Genomic DNA, 18,710 nt, shown 5'->3' on the forward strand with positions numbered 1-18,710 from the left:
GACTCAGGTATGTGAGAAAACAACTAGCTTTTCCAATATGAGCTTAGAAGGATTTAGTCAAAAACAAACAAACAAACAAATCAAAACAATACAAACTAACAAAAAAATCATAAATCTGTATGGTGCTCAGAGCTGAATCTAAGAACTCTGAAGAAGGAAGCATTAAAGCCAATGAAGGCATTAGGAGTACACCCATTTGTGAACAAAACAACTCTGCTCCTTCAATGGGAAATTTCCTCAGCCATGTGCTCAGTATCCTTGACATATGTTATATTGTGCAATAGGATGGGCCATGCCAGAGAAAGTGCTCCTTTATCTGTGCCATCTTGATACTCCTTAAAGAAGGCTTAAGCTTGAGATATTGGCTACCTGATTCAAGTTCTACAGGTCTCTGATGTATCACAGTTCCCAAACACTCAAATTGTACTTCAGCCACCACTCGGCTGAATGAAAATGAAGATGGGATATATTCTACCCATTTACAATACAGACCAGATGTAGGTAACTGGGAAAAATGTCCCTCTCCCCTCAGAATAGCTAAGAAGTGTCCAACTTCATGTGCTTTTGTGTGAGCACACAACTGCCTCTTCTGAACTACAAAAAAACAGCAAGTCCATAGTTGATAGTCACCATGAACAGTCACCAAAGATATTTTAAAATGTAACTAAGTCATTAGAATTAAACATTATGATGTAAGAAAGCTGTATTTTTTTTTTTTTTCTCTTTCAATAGACTGTTCTCACGTGGAACTGTCTCTTAGGCATTCCCCATAGACAGAAGGTCTAACAGTCATGACCACTATGTATGACCATTTTCTTGCCTTTTAAAAAGTAATAACTTATTTCATATAGTACTTATGAAATAATTTAATACAGTATTATGAAATAACTCATTTCACATTTATTTTATATATTGCGTATGATATATATATATATATATATCATAGCTTATATTTTCACATAACAACTTTCTTTCTGAATGCAAAATAGTAGAAATACTGTTCCAACAAAAAACAAAACCAACCAAGTAAAAATAACAGGCTCTTTTAGTGAGAGAATAACTCTCTTAGTGAGCATCAGGTAATGTAGCTCTTCGATAAGATTATTCTGCCTTATACTAGCAAAAATTCTAAACCAATCCTGTTGTCAGAGAAACCTCCATTTGTTAATATACCAGAAAACACAGCAATACACTGTCGTTGAACACACACACACACGTGCACACACTATTTTCTACATGGCTGCACAAGTACATTGCTTATTTGCTTATCTGTGGCCTCCTGCATTTGAGGTGCTTTGTTTATTTAATGCAAAATCAATAGCTGTATTTCCCGGACAATAGCCAACAATCTCTTGGAATAGCTGCCTAATTTTAAAGCCAAGTTCAGACGTTCATTGCAAAAGAATCTAATAACAACCCACAAATGAAGAAACAGCCTATCACAAAAATATCATTAGAATAGCCTATAGAAGCAAGATAACTGATGGCTATAGACTTGTCAGACTGACAATTCACTGCACATCTGTGTCTGCCAATATAGAATTTACTCAAAATTGCCTCTCTAGACACTTCTTTACATAACACATATTTAGCTTATTAGTGCTGTCATTTGGGAGTGTGGTCAGCTTTAGAGCAAAATTTCCCTGTATCCGTTAGCACGGATCACATCACAGATGCCATTTTAGAATCATGATGATTAGGTTTGAAGTTCAAATGATTTGATTTCACTTTAAAGCCTCAAAAGCAGCCTCTGGGGAAGACTTACACAATTAATTTTTACTGAGGTCTGCTGGGTAATTTACTGTAGTCAGAGGATTTTTACTAAGGTAAGGTAATTACCACGGGGTAATTTTATGGCACTCTTTTCAGTAGGAAGTAACAGGTTGGCTGGCTTCTGCTTGGAGAAGACCCAGAGGAAAATGAAGATGCTACTTCTGAGACAATGAGAAAGGATGAGCAGAAGTCACTCACTTCCCAGATCTGGACCAGAAGTTGTATTTGCCCTCAAAATGTCTTTTAAGGAGTGCGCATGAGGACTTATAGTATACAATCCTGCACTGAGAAGCTTTCAAAACTGAAGTGCTGCACCTGTGATTCCTTAATACAGGAATGAAGAACACCTTATTTTAGTTTGAAAGCAGAAGTAAACAATGAAACAAAACATCCCTCTGAGATTTGTATTTACCACTTACAAGAAGCACTTCCTAATAATCAGTGGCAGCTAGGCTGACAAGCAAACTTCAGAGCAAAGCCGCAGGGGATATGAGTCTATTTTAGGTTTACTGTTGACAGTAAGGGTCAGAGGAAAAATAAACTCAGCAAGCAGTGTCATGCTACCACAAACCTCTGCTGGCCAAGCAGAAAGTAAATTATGGCCGAACCTTTCAGCACAAGAGAAACAATTGGGCTATTGGGCTGCCCTGCAGTGCACAGAGCATGACATACAGATGAACAGGCTTAAGCACAAGTGAGACATAACACAAATTACTGATAAATAAAGCTCAATAGATTGGAGAAGCTAATTATCTCACAGTCTGGACTGGGGTAGAGCATGCTCACCCCAACAGCATTGATATTATTTTAATATCTGAAGTCTGCAAAATTAATTTGGAAAGCCCTGTGAAAATAAGAACTGATCCCAGTCTCCTTTAAGATACCCTTCTTTTGGTCAAGATGTAAGTAATATAGATAATCTCCAGTTCTGGACTAGACCACTAAAAAAATAAAAAAGCGGCAGAAAGACTCAGAAAGTATTTCCATTACATATGCAAATATGTATATTATTATATATGCAAATATATATATATATTAAATATACACATATTTATATACATACATGTATATACATATATATTAAAAAAAAAAAACACCTTTTTTTTCTCTCAAGTTCACTTCTCAGCTCAATTTTATGTACTGTCATACCACTGGTGAAAGCTGATTTGATTGCTCTATCACACTAAAACATCACAAAACAAAACAAGATTTGTGTGAGGGGAAGTGTATTGCATATTGATATAATTGCTGATGGCATTACTGGCTTTAGTATTCTTAAGTTTACTTCCTATTAAAGATAAAAGCAGCTGTGTGGATTGAAAAGCATCTCTATCTAGACCTCTGTGGACTCATTATAAATACCTGTTTCATATAGTCTGATAGCCTAGGACAGACAAAAAAAAAGCCTGTCATTCCAACAAACACTATGTTTCTTTCTTTTTTTTTTTTTTTTTTTTTTTTTTTTTTACCTACCATCCACTGGATGCAAACATAATCCTGCAATTCCTACTGGTTTTTAATTCGCTTTTATTATATATATATATATATATATATATACACATATATATATACACATATATATTTGCATTTTGATGAAGCCACATTTGTTTTGCCCACTATCAGGGGATAGTTGCTTGAAACAAAGCAGATTTTTATTATTATCATTGTTATTTACTTTCAAGCATAATTATACAGGGCAGAAAACACAGAAAACAACAGAAATAGCTTGGCGATTTATTATTGCCCTTTTTTTCTGACCTGTGATGATGCACTGGTAAGGAGCTATGCATAGATAGAATTCCTCAGATTTCAGAAAGGAGTTTAAAAACCAAGTGCAGTTCTAGTGGGTGATACCAAATCAATTTTGTGTTCATTCTCTGGCAAACTAACATCCATCTGTCCCATTCTGTTTCACCCATTTAAGATACTCGCTTATCATTCTATTTCCAAGCTGTCTGGTCATTTGAAGTATACCAGAACATTTGGAACAAGTGCCCTATGGAGCAATGCCACACTACTTGTTTGTGATTTTAGGCAGTGTGACTTTCGGAACTAGAGGATGTCAAATTAACAAATTCTCATGATGTTTCCCATGTTGTCCCGTTAATTCATCTGTTTTGTCAGCACTATTTTTGAACTGCTATCAGCTGGTATTGAGGACATATTGGGTCCTCTCACACATATCTCACACATTGGGTCCTATGAGCATGACTCTCATTAATACAAATGGGATGTCTCTTCCATGTTTGTATCTTATGAATTGATGGGTAAAAATCAGCTTCCAGTGACTGCAGTAATGCCACAGCTATGATGGTGAGCAATAGAGGAGGACAACCAGGAGAATAAAATCAAAGACCTCAGTTCCAGTGCTACGTAAGCTATTCAAAGTCTTTGTGATTGCTCTAGTAAATCATCCTTCTGTACTTTTTCCTTCAAAGTTCTCTGCTGAACCACATCATCTTTCTCTTTTCCTAAAATTTATTTTAAAACCTTGTCCCAGGTAAGACTGCTGAGATGTTGACCATGAAGTTGTAAGTGGTAAGGAAAAGGACAATAGACTGTTCTTAGTCTCCTTATCACCAGTAATAAAATACTACTTTCTCCATGGCTTTACATGGTATTCCCACCCTTTCCTAAATCTGAGTGTATTTTGGCACATTTCTCACTTATATTTTCATGTATAATGATTCTATACTAGTCCTGGAGAGCATTAAATTGGTTAGTGGAAAATTAATGAAGCAAGCAGGAAGGATAGAGAATAATTACTTGTGCCTTATGGCTTTTGGTAAGTTGGCATTCTGAGGGGGCAGCATAGCACATAAAGCACATCAGGGATTGTAAACACCCTGTGCAGTTTGTCCTTGTTGGAAAACGTCAGTGAACATGCAGAAAAGAGAGAAAGGTCTTGTTCAAAAAATGAAGCAACAGGCAAAGGGAAAGATGCTCCCTGCTGGTGTTTAGTAAGATAGCATTTGCTGCCTAGGGTGCAAAGGGAAAAACTGAATCTTCAGGAAATTTTGTATATGACTGGCACAGAAAGGCTTTTCTGCCTTATGTTACTCACAAGAATCAGAAGCTTTCCTTTACCTTGAATCACATTATACTGCAGCCACTGTGGCTCAGTTTAAACCTCCTATATCTGCCATGTTTCTATATTTACTGTACCATTCAATTTGGTAGATCTCCTGTAGTGCCAACATCTTGAGCAGGACACTGGAGGAAGAGCAAGCAATTTGGATGTGATGGCATACGCCAGATCAGTGGCTGATGGCATTTAGAATTCATGGAAATAAAGCTGTTAAAGATTCATGTCTCTAGTACAGATGTCATTAGAACATTTTAGGGGACGCAGGTGTTCAACAGTCATTTGGTGAAGAAAGGCTTTGATCTCCCTCAGTAAAGTGATGCATAGAATGTATCAGAAAACAGTTATTTTCAGTACACATTACTTATGGATACTAATCCACATCTGCCTCATTTCAGACTTCTTGCAGATGGCATTTTTAGCAATGCTGTCAGCTTCTATGCATGGAGTGTTTTTGCCATCACCACATTTTATGTATGCTACAAATCTTAGACACTTACAGAACTATTCGTTTGTTTAGAAGTAAGTTCTACATGCCAGCAGTACTTGACATGGTGTCTTGGGAACTACCTGCAGTTACTGGAAGTTTGTCTGCCTTATGGACAAGCTTGTCTGCTTTATAACAGGTTCATTTGGTTACACCTACCCTAGAAACAGATCTCTGAAAGGTCTATCCTCTTCACTTCGTCTCACAATATTTTGCAAATGTCTTTTTCAGCTGACAAACACGTACAGGTGTTCTACAGAAGCCCATGTAAGAGTACACTGAAGAATGGTTGGTATAATGCAAGAGAATATGAAAATGTCATCCGATGGTGAAAAGTTGTTCTCCTGAGTATCTCATAATTTATAAGTGAGAAAAGTGACTTGAAGGACAACACGCCTTTCTAGTAGTGCACATAGATACATAGCCAGACTCATTCAAACTTTGAGCATATCTACATCAATATCCTATATAGACAAGTCCTAAAAATACATTTTAAAGGGCTCTTCCTCCTAGACTTTTGCTATTGCAGAATTACACAGAGTTTCATTAGCAGGACTCAAAGTTACTGAGGCAGTCTGGCTGAAAACTTTAATTCTTTTCATACACTTTTTCAAGGGTAGTCATGGACTACTATGATCGATGTTAAAGCCCTCTTTGATATTGCTACAATGATAAACAAAAAAAGACAAATGCATTTCCTCTCTACCATTTTTCAAAGTAACCAGGAACTCAGTTCCATAGTGTTTTCACTAGTGAAATACTTACTAACATCTTTAGAGTTACTCCTGAAATTAGAAAAAGAAAAGAGAGGGGAGGGGAGGGGAGATTGAAAGAGATTGGCATAAATAAAGATGGTATCAATACTCACTGTATCAGAGATTTTTTATAGTTTTCCTACAATAGAAACTCTAAAACAGAACACAGCTATAAAAGCAAGCATATAATGTGTATTACTTACAGTGTATTTCTAGAACCTGCATTGCTATCTGAGGTGTAGAGTTTAGGGACTCATGATCTACTCTGCAACTTACAACTGCACCATCATCATTGCGATCTGCAAGGAAATCCAGTGTACTGCTGACTGTGAATGTTTTACGATTTGCATCTTCTTCTTTTAAATATTTAACATCTGAAAGAGAAAACAAGCAAACATTTTTGTCTCGAGTATTTTCAGAAAAAACAGTCCAACATCAGACAGCTACATTATCTATCATACTTGCTGAAAAACCATACCTTTTATATCTATATTGATCCCTTTAAACCACAAGTAATTAGACTGCAGTTATTCCACAATTTTCTCCTATTATCAGAGGAGGAGATACACACTGAAATAAAAAATTTCAAAACTGATAACATGATACTGCACTCATAGGGCAATTTATTTCACCATTCTCTCATACGTTTAGGTCCAAATCTGATAAAAATTGTCTCTGCAGTTCTTCAGAAAAGTGCAGTCTCCTCCCACCCTTGCTTTCCTTATGTATTCACCTTATGTATTCACACTAAATATTAAATTTTCTATGCCAATGCTTATAACCTTTCATAGTAATACAACATATGAATATTACTAAAGCCACGTGAACTAAGGATTATATGCGTTAATCCTGTGCTTACTTTATTCATTGGTTATTCTGTTTGGCTAGAATTATGCTAATTTATGAATTAAACTAAACCAAAGTATAGATACCAACATTGATAGAAAAAAATAGAAATACAGCACCTCTTAGTATTTAATTGAATCTACAGACACATCCCAAGAATACCATAAATAAAATTACTTGAAAGATAGCTTCCACTCACTGCTGGTAAATTGGCCTACTGTTTAACAGCAGATCCGATTAAAAATCCCTCTCAGATACTACCGTGTTGGGACCCTACGGCCATGCTTAAGAAGAATTCAACTCAGCTCAAGGTTAAGGTTCAAAATCAGAAATTTTCACTGTAAAACGATCAAGTTACATCAGAACTAGAAATCCATAAGAATGAGTATTTAATTTGGAAAGTTATTACGCATAAACTGCAACATGATCTTCTTACACATACTTTAGAACTGTTTTACTTGGTTTCCAACTACTTAAAATAGTTATTGATTTTAATTTATTTCAGCAGAATTGTAAGCTGGTAATATTGATTTATTACAAGGAAGGCTTTAAAGGATATGTGTAAATACATAAATATATGTATTAAATTACATTGAGATTGCATATGTCCTCTGTGTCCTACAAAAATGAAAAACAAAATGTGACATGTTTCAATTTTACAAATTATACTAAATCCCATTAGAGAAGATGACCTACATAAAATTTCCATGAAAGATCAATTTTAGAAAACAAATCTTAAATGGCTTAGGTTTCTTCTAGATTAAAAATACCTCTGAAATCAGAAAGATGGCCTTTTTCATTGTCTCCAGAAAAATGAAGACACCGCATAGTTACACAACTTCTTTTTTTGTTTGTTTTTGTTTGTTTTTTTGTTTGTTTTTCCCTAAGAAATTTCTTGCATACAAGCATTTTGTTTGGTAGTTGGTTGCTAAGCTTTAAAAGGTTCAATTTCTGCCAAGGTGGCAATTAATATTTAGAGATCAGAAGGTGAGAGAAATATTGACCAGGACTAAAGCAAAATTATTAAAATAATATATCTATATTCACTAATTTTTGAAGCATGTATACGAGATTTTGTTCCAAGAGTTAGGTTTCAAAATGTAATAATAACCACCTATATAGATAGCTTTCTGTTTGTAAGTAATGTACACATGCCACTGCTTACTGACTTCAGAGGCAGGACAAACAACTCCTGAAAATGTCAACAACTTTCATTTCAGTGAGAGGCTGTGGATGCTTAATCCTTCAGAAAAACAAAAACAGTTGATTTCCTAAGTGGATGTTTATAAGCGTTTCTCTGGACACCACTTATTTGGAGGCATTAAACCCTTAATTACCTCTGTAAAAAATATGGTGCCACTATTCTATAAACTGTTGACATCCTCATCAGCAGAACTACTTAGGTTGTCCACTTTACCAGCTGTATCTTCTTGAATGTTTCTTCATAGCAAAATGAAGGCGTGATTGTAATATATGCTAACAATGTAAGCCCATCTGTATATAAATACCAGTGGAGATTAAGCAGTGGGCATGTTACTGCATGCTAGCTTTCAGAATACTTACCTAGGGTTTTTAAATAATTTGGTTTTTAAATATATATATATTTTTTTAAATAAACCCTAATAATAGTGTTTTTAAATATTTTGTAAATACGTCTTTTGTAGCCTATTTCACTTATTTTCTAGCTACTCCTCTCTCCTTAAAAAAGGCTAAAAAAATCCACTGCAGAGGAATCTTTCCTGGAAATGACTATAACCAAATGGGTTCAGGGATGTCTAGACAGAAAGTAGCTTTAGAGAATAGGAACTGGGGGTAGTGAGTACAGGTTGAAAATTAGTCAACAGTGTGTCTTTACAGGGTTGAAAGCTAAAAAGAGATTGCTCTGCACTAATAATCGCATAGCCAGGAAGGCAAGGGAAATGGCTATTCTTCTTTGTTCAGTACTTGTGTGGCTGCATCTAGAGTAACAGACCCAAATTGGGCTTTCCAGGGTAAGAAGATGTCAACCAACTGGAGTGGGTTCAGTCAAGAACCACAGAGATGGTCAGTGGCTGGAGCAGACAATGTATAAGGAGAGGCTGGAGACTATTGGGTTTGTTCAACCTGATGAATAGAAGACAAATTGCTGCCTTCAACTACTTAATGCATAATAATAAAGAACAAAAATACCGAATCTTCTTGGACGTGTACAGCAAAAATTGCGGGGCAGTGAACACAAGTTACGCTACAGCAAATTCTGATCATGTTTCATGAAATATCTAGATATAATGAAAATTCTCTGCAGTAAGGTTTTTCAAATACTGACAGACTGGAACCTCTGTCTTGCAAACTTTTCAAAACCAAATTGGACAAGACCTTTTACAACCTGATCTAACTTTTGAACTGAGGTTGGGTCATCTGATCTCTAAAAGCCTACTCTGGGGCACTTCTATGACTATCAGATAGGCATACATACAGATACTCTCAGATTATCTAACACTAGTTTATATCTCATAGGTATAGATGTTTGATAATGAAAATAATAAAAAGAAGTGTTTGAATGTCTGTCATACATTGTTCATTGTCAGTCATTTATAAGAGTGCATGCATGCAGCATTCATATAGAAACACAGATATTTTAAAATCAAAATTCTGCCGTTTTCCAAGGCAAATATAATTTTTGTTTACTTTTAAAATCAACTTCTACCATGAAATAGCCTTGCTATCTAAAAAACTTTCAGCTTCTGCCTATAGACTTATGAAGGCAAAACGTTCAATGCCTTTGTAGATGCTTTGTGTATATTAACATATATAAACTAATTCAAAACTTCTTAATCTGTTGAGTCAAAATCAACTGCTATTATCTTATTTTTGAAACTCTATTTTCCTAGAAAAATAAATAAAATCCATAAAAATATTCCTGAATCTTAAAAAGAAATATTTTACACAGTATTGTTGATATAGCACGTGATTAATTTTATTGAAAAAATGTAATTTTTATACAAAAAAAAATGCATACTTAGCTTCTCCCATATTTGTGTTTTTAATAATCTTCTAGATAGGTAACTAGAATGCTAAACTGCAGATTCTTTTGTTAATTTGGTGCACATGAGAGACAGAATGCTAAAATAAAAAGTACAATACTCAGTGCTTCACATTCAGTCTCTCTTATTACTAGCACTTACTCTATGAAACAGTATTCTTTTTAGCACATGATGATTCCTTTTTTGAGTAATAGCAATAGAGCTACAATTTTAGAATGCCTTTTTCCCCTTTGGTGCAGCTCTGAACTCAATGCATCATTTATATTCTTTTGCAACATGTATAATACACTGTAACACAATTGGATTTACTGGTGCTAGACAGATGAACTCCTAACCTTTAATGTCAGCTGCATTAGCATATAATTTCATATCTATTTTCTCAGATTTATCATTTCACCTTTTACAGCGTACAAAGCTAATGTAACTTCTGCTGATGCCACTGCAAACTGGTTAGGTTATTTTATTTCTAACCTTTGTGAAATGGCAATGTGCTCTTCAGAAGACCTAGAAAACTAAACTGAAATGAATGTGCTCAGTGCTCTCCTCTCATTTCTGTTTTTTCCCTTTTACCATTCTTTTTCACACATCAACATTGTTCCTTCCCCAACCCTCTTTAAAAACAAACATCCCTTTAGGATCTGCTGAGAAGAGCAAATTAGTTAAGGAGCCAAATGGCCAAATTGCTTGTTTGGCTTCAAATACACATCAGGTGAAAGAAAGGCAAAGTTTTTACACTGGATTTAAAATATAATATAGTAAATATAGCAATTTCTTCAAATTTTCTAGTGACTGTTAAGAATGGCTACAACTCCTTACCTGAGCAGATTCCATAATTCCCCTATGGGAAGTACACTTTCCCATCTCCTCCAGACAGTCCTGCCTCTCCCAGTCACTTAGGGTAGTATAACATAAAACTGGCAACTGACTAAATCAGATATATGTCATATGACAAAGGCAAAAAGAAATGAAAAGGCAAAATATCTAAGGTGAATGTCACTGCTGTGACAACAGTAATTCCATTAAACATTCATCTATGAAACATCTACATTAAGTTTAATATGCTGAACAGAGTTCAGAGCGATTCAATACATCAGTTTTTACCACTGGAAGAGAAAAATAAAATGCTGGTTATATGTCCACTGCAGTAATTTATAATCAATTTGACAGTTGAATATTAAACTCTTTTTTTACAAATATAAATTAAAAATATAATTCTAAACAATGCATAGTTTTGACAATTGGATCAAATTACATGGGAGTACTTTCAAATACCTTTAACTTCTTTGTCATTCTTGAACCATCTGATATCAGCTGCTGGCTTACTACCAGATGTCTTGCAAGTTAGCTGCATCCTCTCTCCCTCCATAACTGGTGAAGTAAATCCAGTAATTTGTGGCTTCTCAGGAACACCTAACAAGCAAACAAGCAAAATGTTTCTGATATTTTCAACTGCTAACATTATTATATGACCACCTTAACGTTAATTTTTTCATGTACTCTAAATTCTGGAAACAGAGTAATTAGTTGCCTTTTATCAAAACTGAATGCCAGTGTTTCTTACTGTAAATAAAATGCCAGCATGAACTTTAGTTGATGCTAAATAAATAAATAAATATATAACCAGTATCCATCTTTTTAAGGAAAGAAGATCATTTGTATCTTATCTAAATATATTCTGCATACAGCTCTAGTCTGACTTATTACAAGGTTTAAACTGGTCTGCACAGTAAGTAGGATGCTGAAGTACATTGGCAGTACAGCTCCAGAAACATGTTAACAAAATGCTGAACTGATCTAAGTTCAGAACAGATGTTTAAGCATGAATTATGAAGATTTTAATTCAAAATCCAGGGAAAAAGGAAGATGAAAATAAATGCAGTAGTTATTTTATTTTCAGAAAACATACAAACAAAATAAAAAGCCCAGGTATAGTCACAAGTCCATTGGCTATGGAGGATTCTTTAGCTGAATACAAGTTCTTTGGCAGGGGTCTTAGGATCACAAAATACCATATATATCATATTAATTTGTGTGAAATGTGTTTATTTGATTCGTGTCAGTATGGAACAATGCTAGGGCCGCATGATGAAATATAAGCTCCTATTTAAGAAAAACAGAGTGATTAGTGTACATAGTTCTTGTATCATGCAAAGGAACGATCCAGCAATTTGTGTAAATAGAGGGTTTGAAGGGCGAACATTGAGACTAGTCTGGGAGATAAGAGGACCAAGGAGTTTTTTTTAGGAAACTGCAGACTTTTGCATGGGACGCTGCGCAAGCCTCTGATAACCAGCAAAGAGATCCACCAAATAAGGAGAAAGGGGGAGTTGAAGGACAACCGAAGGACAAAGCCTGGGAGGAAGACTACGAGCCTTCAGCACAAGAGACCCCCAGGAAGACCACCAGAGACTGCTACGCATGCGTCCAGAGAGGGTTTGGATTCCAGGAACTAATTATAATAACCCCGCCTTTTCTAGGAATAGTGATGAATATGTATTAGTCTAGGAGCATAAAAATCAGACACCTGATGTAACAGGTGTGCGTCCTGGTAGAGCAGAGACTCCCGGTGCACCCAGCGCTGTTTGCTTGCCTCTATTCGCTTAATAAATCACAAAAATCCTATTTGGGACTTAATCATTTATCACAATTTGGAACTGATTGTTTTTCAATTAATCATAGAAAATTTAAAACAAATTTATGAATAGCGTTTAGAAAAAAAAAAAAAACACGTCACTATATGTATAAACCCATTTGACTTTGCAAAAACACAAGAACAACTACTTTAAAATGATACTGATGAGTACAATTTTAAAATCTCTGAAAATGTCATTGTTATAACTTGTATCTGAAGCGCTTTGATGCATTTATATTAGTGGCTAGATAAAAGGATCAGTCACAGTACCTGATCCTGTGCCCTGTATTTCACATTTTGGCTCATTTACATCTCTTTTCCAAAATGACAAATTATGTACATAAAAACCAAGCAGCAGTACCTATCACAGAGTACATTTCTGTAATAAATCTACTCCTCTCTTTCAGGACACAAAGTGGTGTCTACTATAATACCTTGACACTTAAATATTTTAATCCATATCAGAGTAGTCAATAAAGAGATTATTAGTACATAAAAAGATAGTTTATCTGATTAAAACAATTAAAAATATACGTTTCAATGGAAAATATCCCATTCTCAGGTGGAAAGTGTTCCAAGACTTTAAAATGTTACTTCAAAACAGAAAATTACAATTCTAAAATGAAAAAAGACAGGCATCTTGCCACGAAAAAGGAGACCATGGAAAATCAAGTTACTCTGGTTAATAAAATAGGGCTATATGTTTTTTCTGCCTTTGTAATGCCTTCCTTTCTATGTCTTTTGAGCATTTAAAAGTTTGAACTGGTATACTGTTTGAACTGTATAAAACTGTTATATAATAGAACTGTTTGAAAAGTTTGAACTGTTGTTTAGATCATGAGATGCCTCTCTAAAGCAAAGAAAATTAACCTCAAGCAGCTGTTATTCCAGAATATTCTGCTATTCTGCTCTGAGTGGGTATTTTTTGTCCTTAATGGCAAACTTGTGAAGATTTTTGTAAAACAGTCTCACAGGGACTGAAAGGGAGAAATATTTCAGATCCTATGCACAAAACCAATTCCCTGGCTGGATTAATGTGAATATTACTGGTACAGAGAACAACTTACGTTAGTGCTATTAAATTCAGCTGTGTGCCTGCTATATATAAAATTAAAACAAAAAGAAAGAATCGAGTTCAGAGACAGAAAAAGGAAAAAACAATAAAAATCAATCTCTAAAATCATATAACCTCTTAGGTACGCAGGTGCTTTTCAATGAACAATAGCAATTTCAGCTGATTGGGCTACTGACATTCATACAATCATATAAAGCTTCAAGCAGAAACTTTATTTCCTGGGCATCCCTAGATATCTATTGTTTTTCTATGTGTATCTATAACCTCTGGGGAAAACAGCAGAACGTTTAGAGGATAAAGCATAAAAGAAGCAGCAAACCCAGTGAAAATACGCTATTTATAGACAAAAAAAAAAAAAAAAAAAAAAAAAGGCAGAGCGACCTAAGAAAATGCACAACTAACAAAAAACTATAAAACTCTAAAGCCTGTTTTGATTTCATGCTTTCTGATTTTCTTCCCTTTGCCCTATAAAGTAGGAGATGAACATATGTGCTTTCTTCACACTTCTGGTGCTTGGAATGTAGAGTTTATGTCCATTTTAAGGGGCACTCATACTGTGGTATTTGTGTGCTCCCTAATTCATTATCCTGACCCAGCACAAATATTAAGATGCATGGTATTTTTCAACATAGCCATATGAAACTAAGTTTCAGGGACACAGATCAGATATTTACATGTCTCTTCTGCGAAACTTTAGAAGAGTTCATTCTTATCATTATTTGTCAAAGCCTTAGACGTTTACCACTTGCTTCTTTAACGTGGATATGCTTGGTTATTTATACTTACCAAGAACGGTAAGAAAAGCCTTGGAGGTCTTGACAGGCATAGTAAATAAAGAGCAGGTGTACTGCCCTTCATCCGACAGAGACACATCACTGACACTGATACTCAGTTCATGCCATGAAGCTCGAACCAGCTCAATTCTGTTGTCCCTCAGAGCTGAAAAAGAGAAATGAATATTATAAGGTACAAAGCAGAACATTAGCAAAGCTTGGTATATTACACAAGAAGCTCTGTAAACTATCCTAGTGAAGTCACACTCAAGAATACAGAGATATGGACACAGTTGTCTTTAGGCATAGTAATTTGTTTTCTTTATGGAACAATGCACAAGAGTTTAGCAAGTTTCTGAATAGTGAACTGACTTACTTGTAATACATATAAAACTAAAAATCTAAGGGACTTAACAGTTACCTTTGGTCTCCCGCTGACAAAAGTAGCTGATTTCTGCCACCTGGTAGCTTTGTTCAGTGCCTAAAATGACTCCTTTCTAAAAATATTTTTCCAATTATTTAAAAACTTGGATTCATATTGAGAATTCTGTTTCATCTACTAACAAACTATATTTTCAACTAAGTAGGCTGCAAAACTTGCCCACAGATTTTTCTCACATCTATTACTATTGTCATTGACTTGGAAAGTCAGGTTTCTTGAACACTGTAACAGTACTTCTTATTATGAATATATTGAAACTTCCACTTCTGCATACATTTGTAATATTTCTAAAGATTTGATGTGGTTGAGTATAGAGGTTTTACTTTTTTATCATGGCTAGAAATCTGATCTATCAGAAAATCATTCCTAACAAAATCCTGTTCGCCTGAAACCATTGCAGAAAGAAGAACAGGGAGATTACTTCAATTCAAACTGATACTTTAGATAATGCTTTTAATTCTTAACTATTTTAATGCTTGTATTTAGATTAACCTACATTTTCTATTTGCAAACAGTCAAAACATGTCCAAACATTCAATTTATTTTGAATAAAGCTATTTCAGGAATCCACATATATTAATCAATTTTTTTTTTTTTTTTTTTTCTGCAGCACAGGAATACTATTATCAGAAGTAAACACAGTAATTCTCCTATGTGAACAATACAAAAGCCTCTATAACTCAGAAAGTTCTGCTAGACTCAAATCTTTGACCTGATGGTGTTTGAATCTTCTGTCTATTTTTATAGTAAGTCTCTGAGAGACAAAGTAAAATGGGACTGACTGTTATAATTACCAGGAGAGCTATGCTTTGATTTGTCAGAAGAACCAAGATGCACAGTCCCTAATGCTGTTCTCACTCACCTCTTTCAAAAGTCCCCAAAGGCTCTTAAATTTGTTTCATCTACCATTTATATCTGTCCAATGATAAAAAATGAAGCTTTACTGTGTTTCTCCTGCTACTAAATCTGGATGTTTCTGACCCATTGCAAGACTCCACAAGTACTGTCAACAAAGGAAGATTTACACCAAAATAAGCTGCTACAGCAGAGATTCAGCAAAAATGTCACTTAAATTGGTTGTCTTCTAAGGCTACTATTCAGGTTTCTTTACAATGACTTCAAGATGAATTTATTGGTTGTTTCAGGGTAGGTCAGCTAAAGCTTGACTTACTTACTGCAGGGTCTGATGACTGAAAGGTAACAGCTTCAGCAGACCTGATACACAAGCATGCCATGCACTGCTCCAAGGCACATCAAAGTGATTGAGATTGTGTGTAATGGACACATTCCAAATATATCTGAGACATTTTCTGGCCAACCATAGCAAAAGTGAATATTTACTTTATATGTAATAAAAAATGCATGTAATGATGAAAAGCAGGGGCAATATTAAACAGGCAGTCAAAACAAAAACACAAAATGAAAAGGTATGTATTGCCAATGTGCGGATATAACAACCAAGGAAAAGATGCTCAAGAAAACTAGAAATACATAGAAGCAAGCTCCTATCAATGCAGAATAGCAGGCAAAGCTGATGACTGTGGCTTTACTAGCCACAACAGTGAAGCTGTTGGTATCTTTGAGGAAGTAGATGGAGACTCAGAATTCATTTATCAGCATTTCAATTCTAGTCAGATGCAAGCTGAACAGACATAAAATGGCAGTTCATTTCACATTACTGGCCTTTCAAAAAAAAAAAAAAAAAAAAAGTACTTTAAAAATGACCCAATGCTTCCAAATAGTTTGATTCCCACACCCATCATTTGGAGAACAAAATAGGAAATTAAAAACAAAACAAAACAAAAAAATACGTTAGCTCCCCATAATTTGAAAGCTGTGACTCTGTGACTTCTGCCTCCCCGAGCCAGAAACTGTGTAAAAAAATAATGCAGTATATAATCTTACATAATATTTTAGTTTGTTATGATTTTCAGTTGCCATTGCCACATGATAAAGATTCACTGTTAAAATATTTTCCTATAGATGGGATAATATGCAGAATCTCAGGCACTAAAAAGAAGTGTAATGAATTCTACAAGAGCACAGTCTACAGATGATGCCCGTAGCAAACCACTTCTAATTTACTGGTAGATAAAAAGCAACAATTGAAATACAAACCAACTGGATGAACTAAATTCCTACTGCTACCCTCTCTTATTTCCTCCCCTCCACATCTTTTTTAACCTTTGTACAACATGAAATCATCAGCTCAATCAATTTTCTGGAAATTGGGTAAAATATTCACTGATTGAGAGCTGAGATCAGACATCCCCTGTTTCAGCCTGGAGTGAATTTTTATTGAAAGCATGGAAAAGAAGTTTTGTAATGGAAACACCAACACAGACTTTGCAAAAAATGCTACAAAAATGGTACCAACATAATACTCCTTTGAAGGATAGCTGTTTGCCATTTTTATAAGTACTAAGTTTAAATGCAATTGATAACCTGTGCCATAAATTTCAAATCTAGACAGACTGGAGAACAAACCAACAAATAAATAAATAAAAACTGTACCACTGTTGCTTAAACAAGGCTAGCACTTAGATGGAGATTTTTTAGATTCTTATTTTCAAATTCCATTCCTCATCTCCATCTTTATCTATACCTGCTTTGAAAAACACAAACTCCTCCTGTGAAATTAATAGCCGTGGTGTATGCCAGAATTGGTTTGTTTCTATTTCTGTTCAGTATGTATAATTAAAAGGTTGAAGTTGGATCAGAGAAAGGAAGGTTGCCAGGCTGTATAGTCCTGGCTCCAGCACTCTGGGTCAGGAGAAACCTTCTGGGAGAGGGTGACTACTCCCTCGGAGAGTAAATGAGCAAGCTGCAGCATGGGAGAAGGCAGCAGTACTTGTAGTCTGCCAGCAATCTCCAGGCAAGCAGACTGAGTGGAACAGGGGTCTCTTGCATGGCAAAGTAAATCATTGCCAAGCCTGGCTAAGCCAAGAAGCCTGTGAAGTCTGAACAGAAGCCAGCTACTGAAAGGTATCAAACTGGAAAGCAAAAACTTGAAGGAGAAGACATACTCCTCAAAGCGCTAGTGGAAAGGAAGGTGATTTATTTACAATTCACTGTATTCAATACATTTCAACAGATCTGAGTTCTACCTGTGAAGAGTGAGCTCATCTAGTTTATTATTTTCTACTTATAGGATAAAGCTTTCAAAAGCTTTTTGTAAGATTTTTGATTGCTTTTGCTTCACACTCAGAATTGCTCCAAATAGGACAATTTTACCAGTTTCAAACTAACTGGACGTTCTTCCATAGTGGTGGAAATAAAGTATCAAAAAGTAAAACATAAAACGTTCTCTCTTATTCAATTAATTGCTGAAAACAAAAAGTAGAACTGCATGAATTTGCAATTTGGTACACACTAACAAACAGACTTCTATATACTGAAATGTCCATGCACTGTTCAATGCATACAGCAGTAAATATTTCTAGCTCCCCACAGAAGTTAGCAACAGGCTTCTTTTTAAAGCTTCTCATACAGCTACAATACTGTACTCAAGCTGACAGTATTTATTCCTCCACTTTTTAAGAAGGTTATACTAACAACTGCATTTTGTATTCCACAGGTAGCTAAGGTAGCTTTTGTATTCCACAGGTAACTAAGTACTATTTATTAGTTGTATTGCCGTGGGCAGACAGCCTAGGTGCATACAGAAAAGATAGTTTTGCCCCTAAAGACTCTACATACTCTTTCCTCATTTGCATCATTTCCTAGCCCCATTCCTACCTGTGCCTGCTCTTTCAGAACCTTCCCCAGACGCTCTTCCTTTTTTTCTGTTTCACTTTTTAAGAAGCCTAGCAGGCCTTT

At 35.2% G+C, this 18,710-nt stretch overlaps 1 protein-coding gene across 5 annotated transcripts in view; it reads right to left on the minus strand.

The window, feature by feature from the left end:
- Positions 1 to 18,710, minus strand: part of CADM2 (cell adhesion molecule 2) — a 674,480-nt gene that overhangs the window by 116,770 nt on the left and 539,000 nt on the right. For all 5 annotated transcript variants that reach the window (XM_035315331.1, XM_035315333.1, XM_035315330.1 and 2 more), the window contains 3 exons: positions 14,463 to 14,615; positions 11,242 to 11,379; positions 6,304 to 6,474 (listed from right to left, as the gene is read on the minus strand). In XM_035315331.1, the coding sequence (XP_035171222.1) occupies positions 6,304 to 6,474; positions 11,242 to 11,379; positions 14,463 to 14,615 (462 nt within the window). The remainder of the gene's footprint in view (positions 1 to 6,303; positions 6,475 to 11,241; positions 11,380 to 14,462; positions 14,616 to 18,710) is intronic.

Source organism: Oxyura jamaicensis, chromosome 1 (genome assembly GCF_011077185.1).
Source record: "Oxyura jamaicensis isolate SHBP4307 breed ruddy duck chromosome 1, BPBGC_Ojam_1.0, whole genome shotgun sequence".
NCBI lineage: Eukaryota > Metazoa > Chordata > Aves > Anseriformes > Anatidae > Oxyura > Oxyura jamaicensis.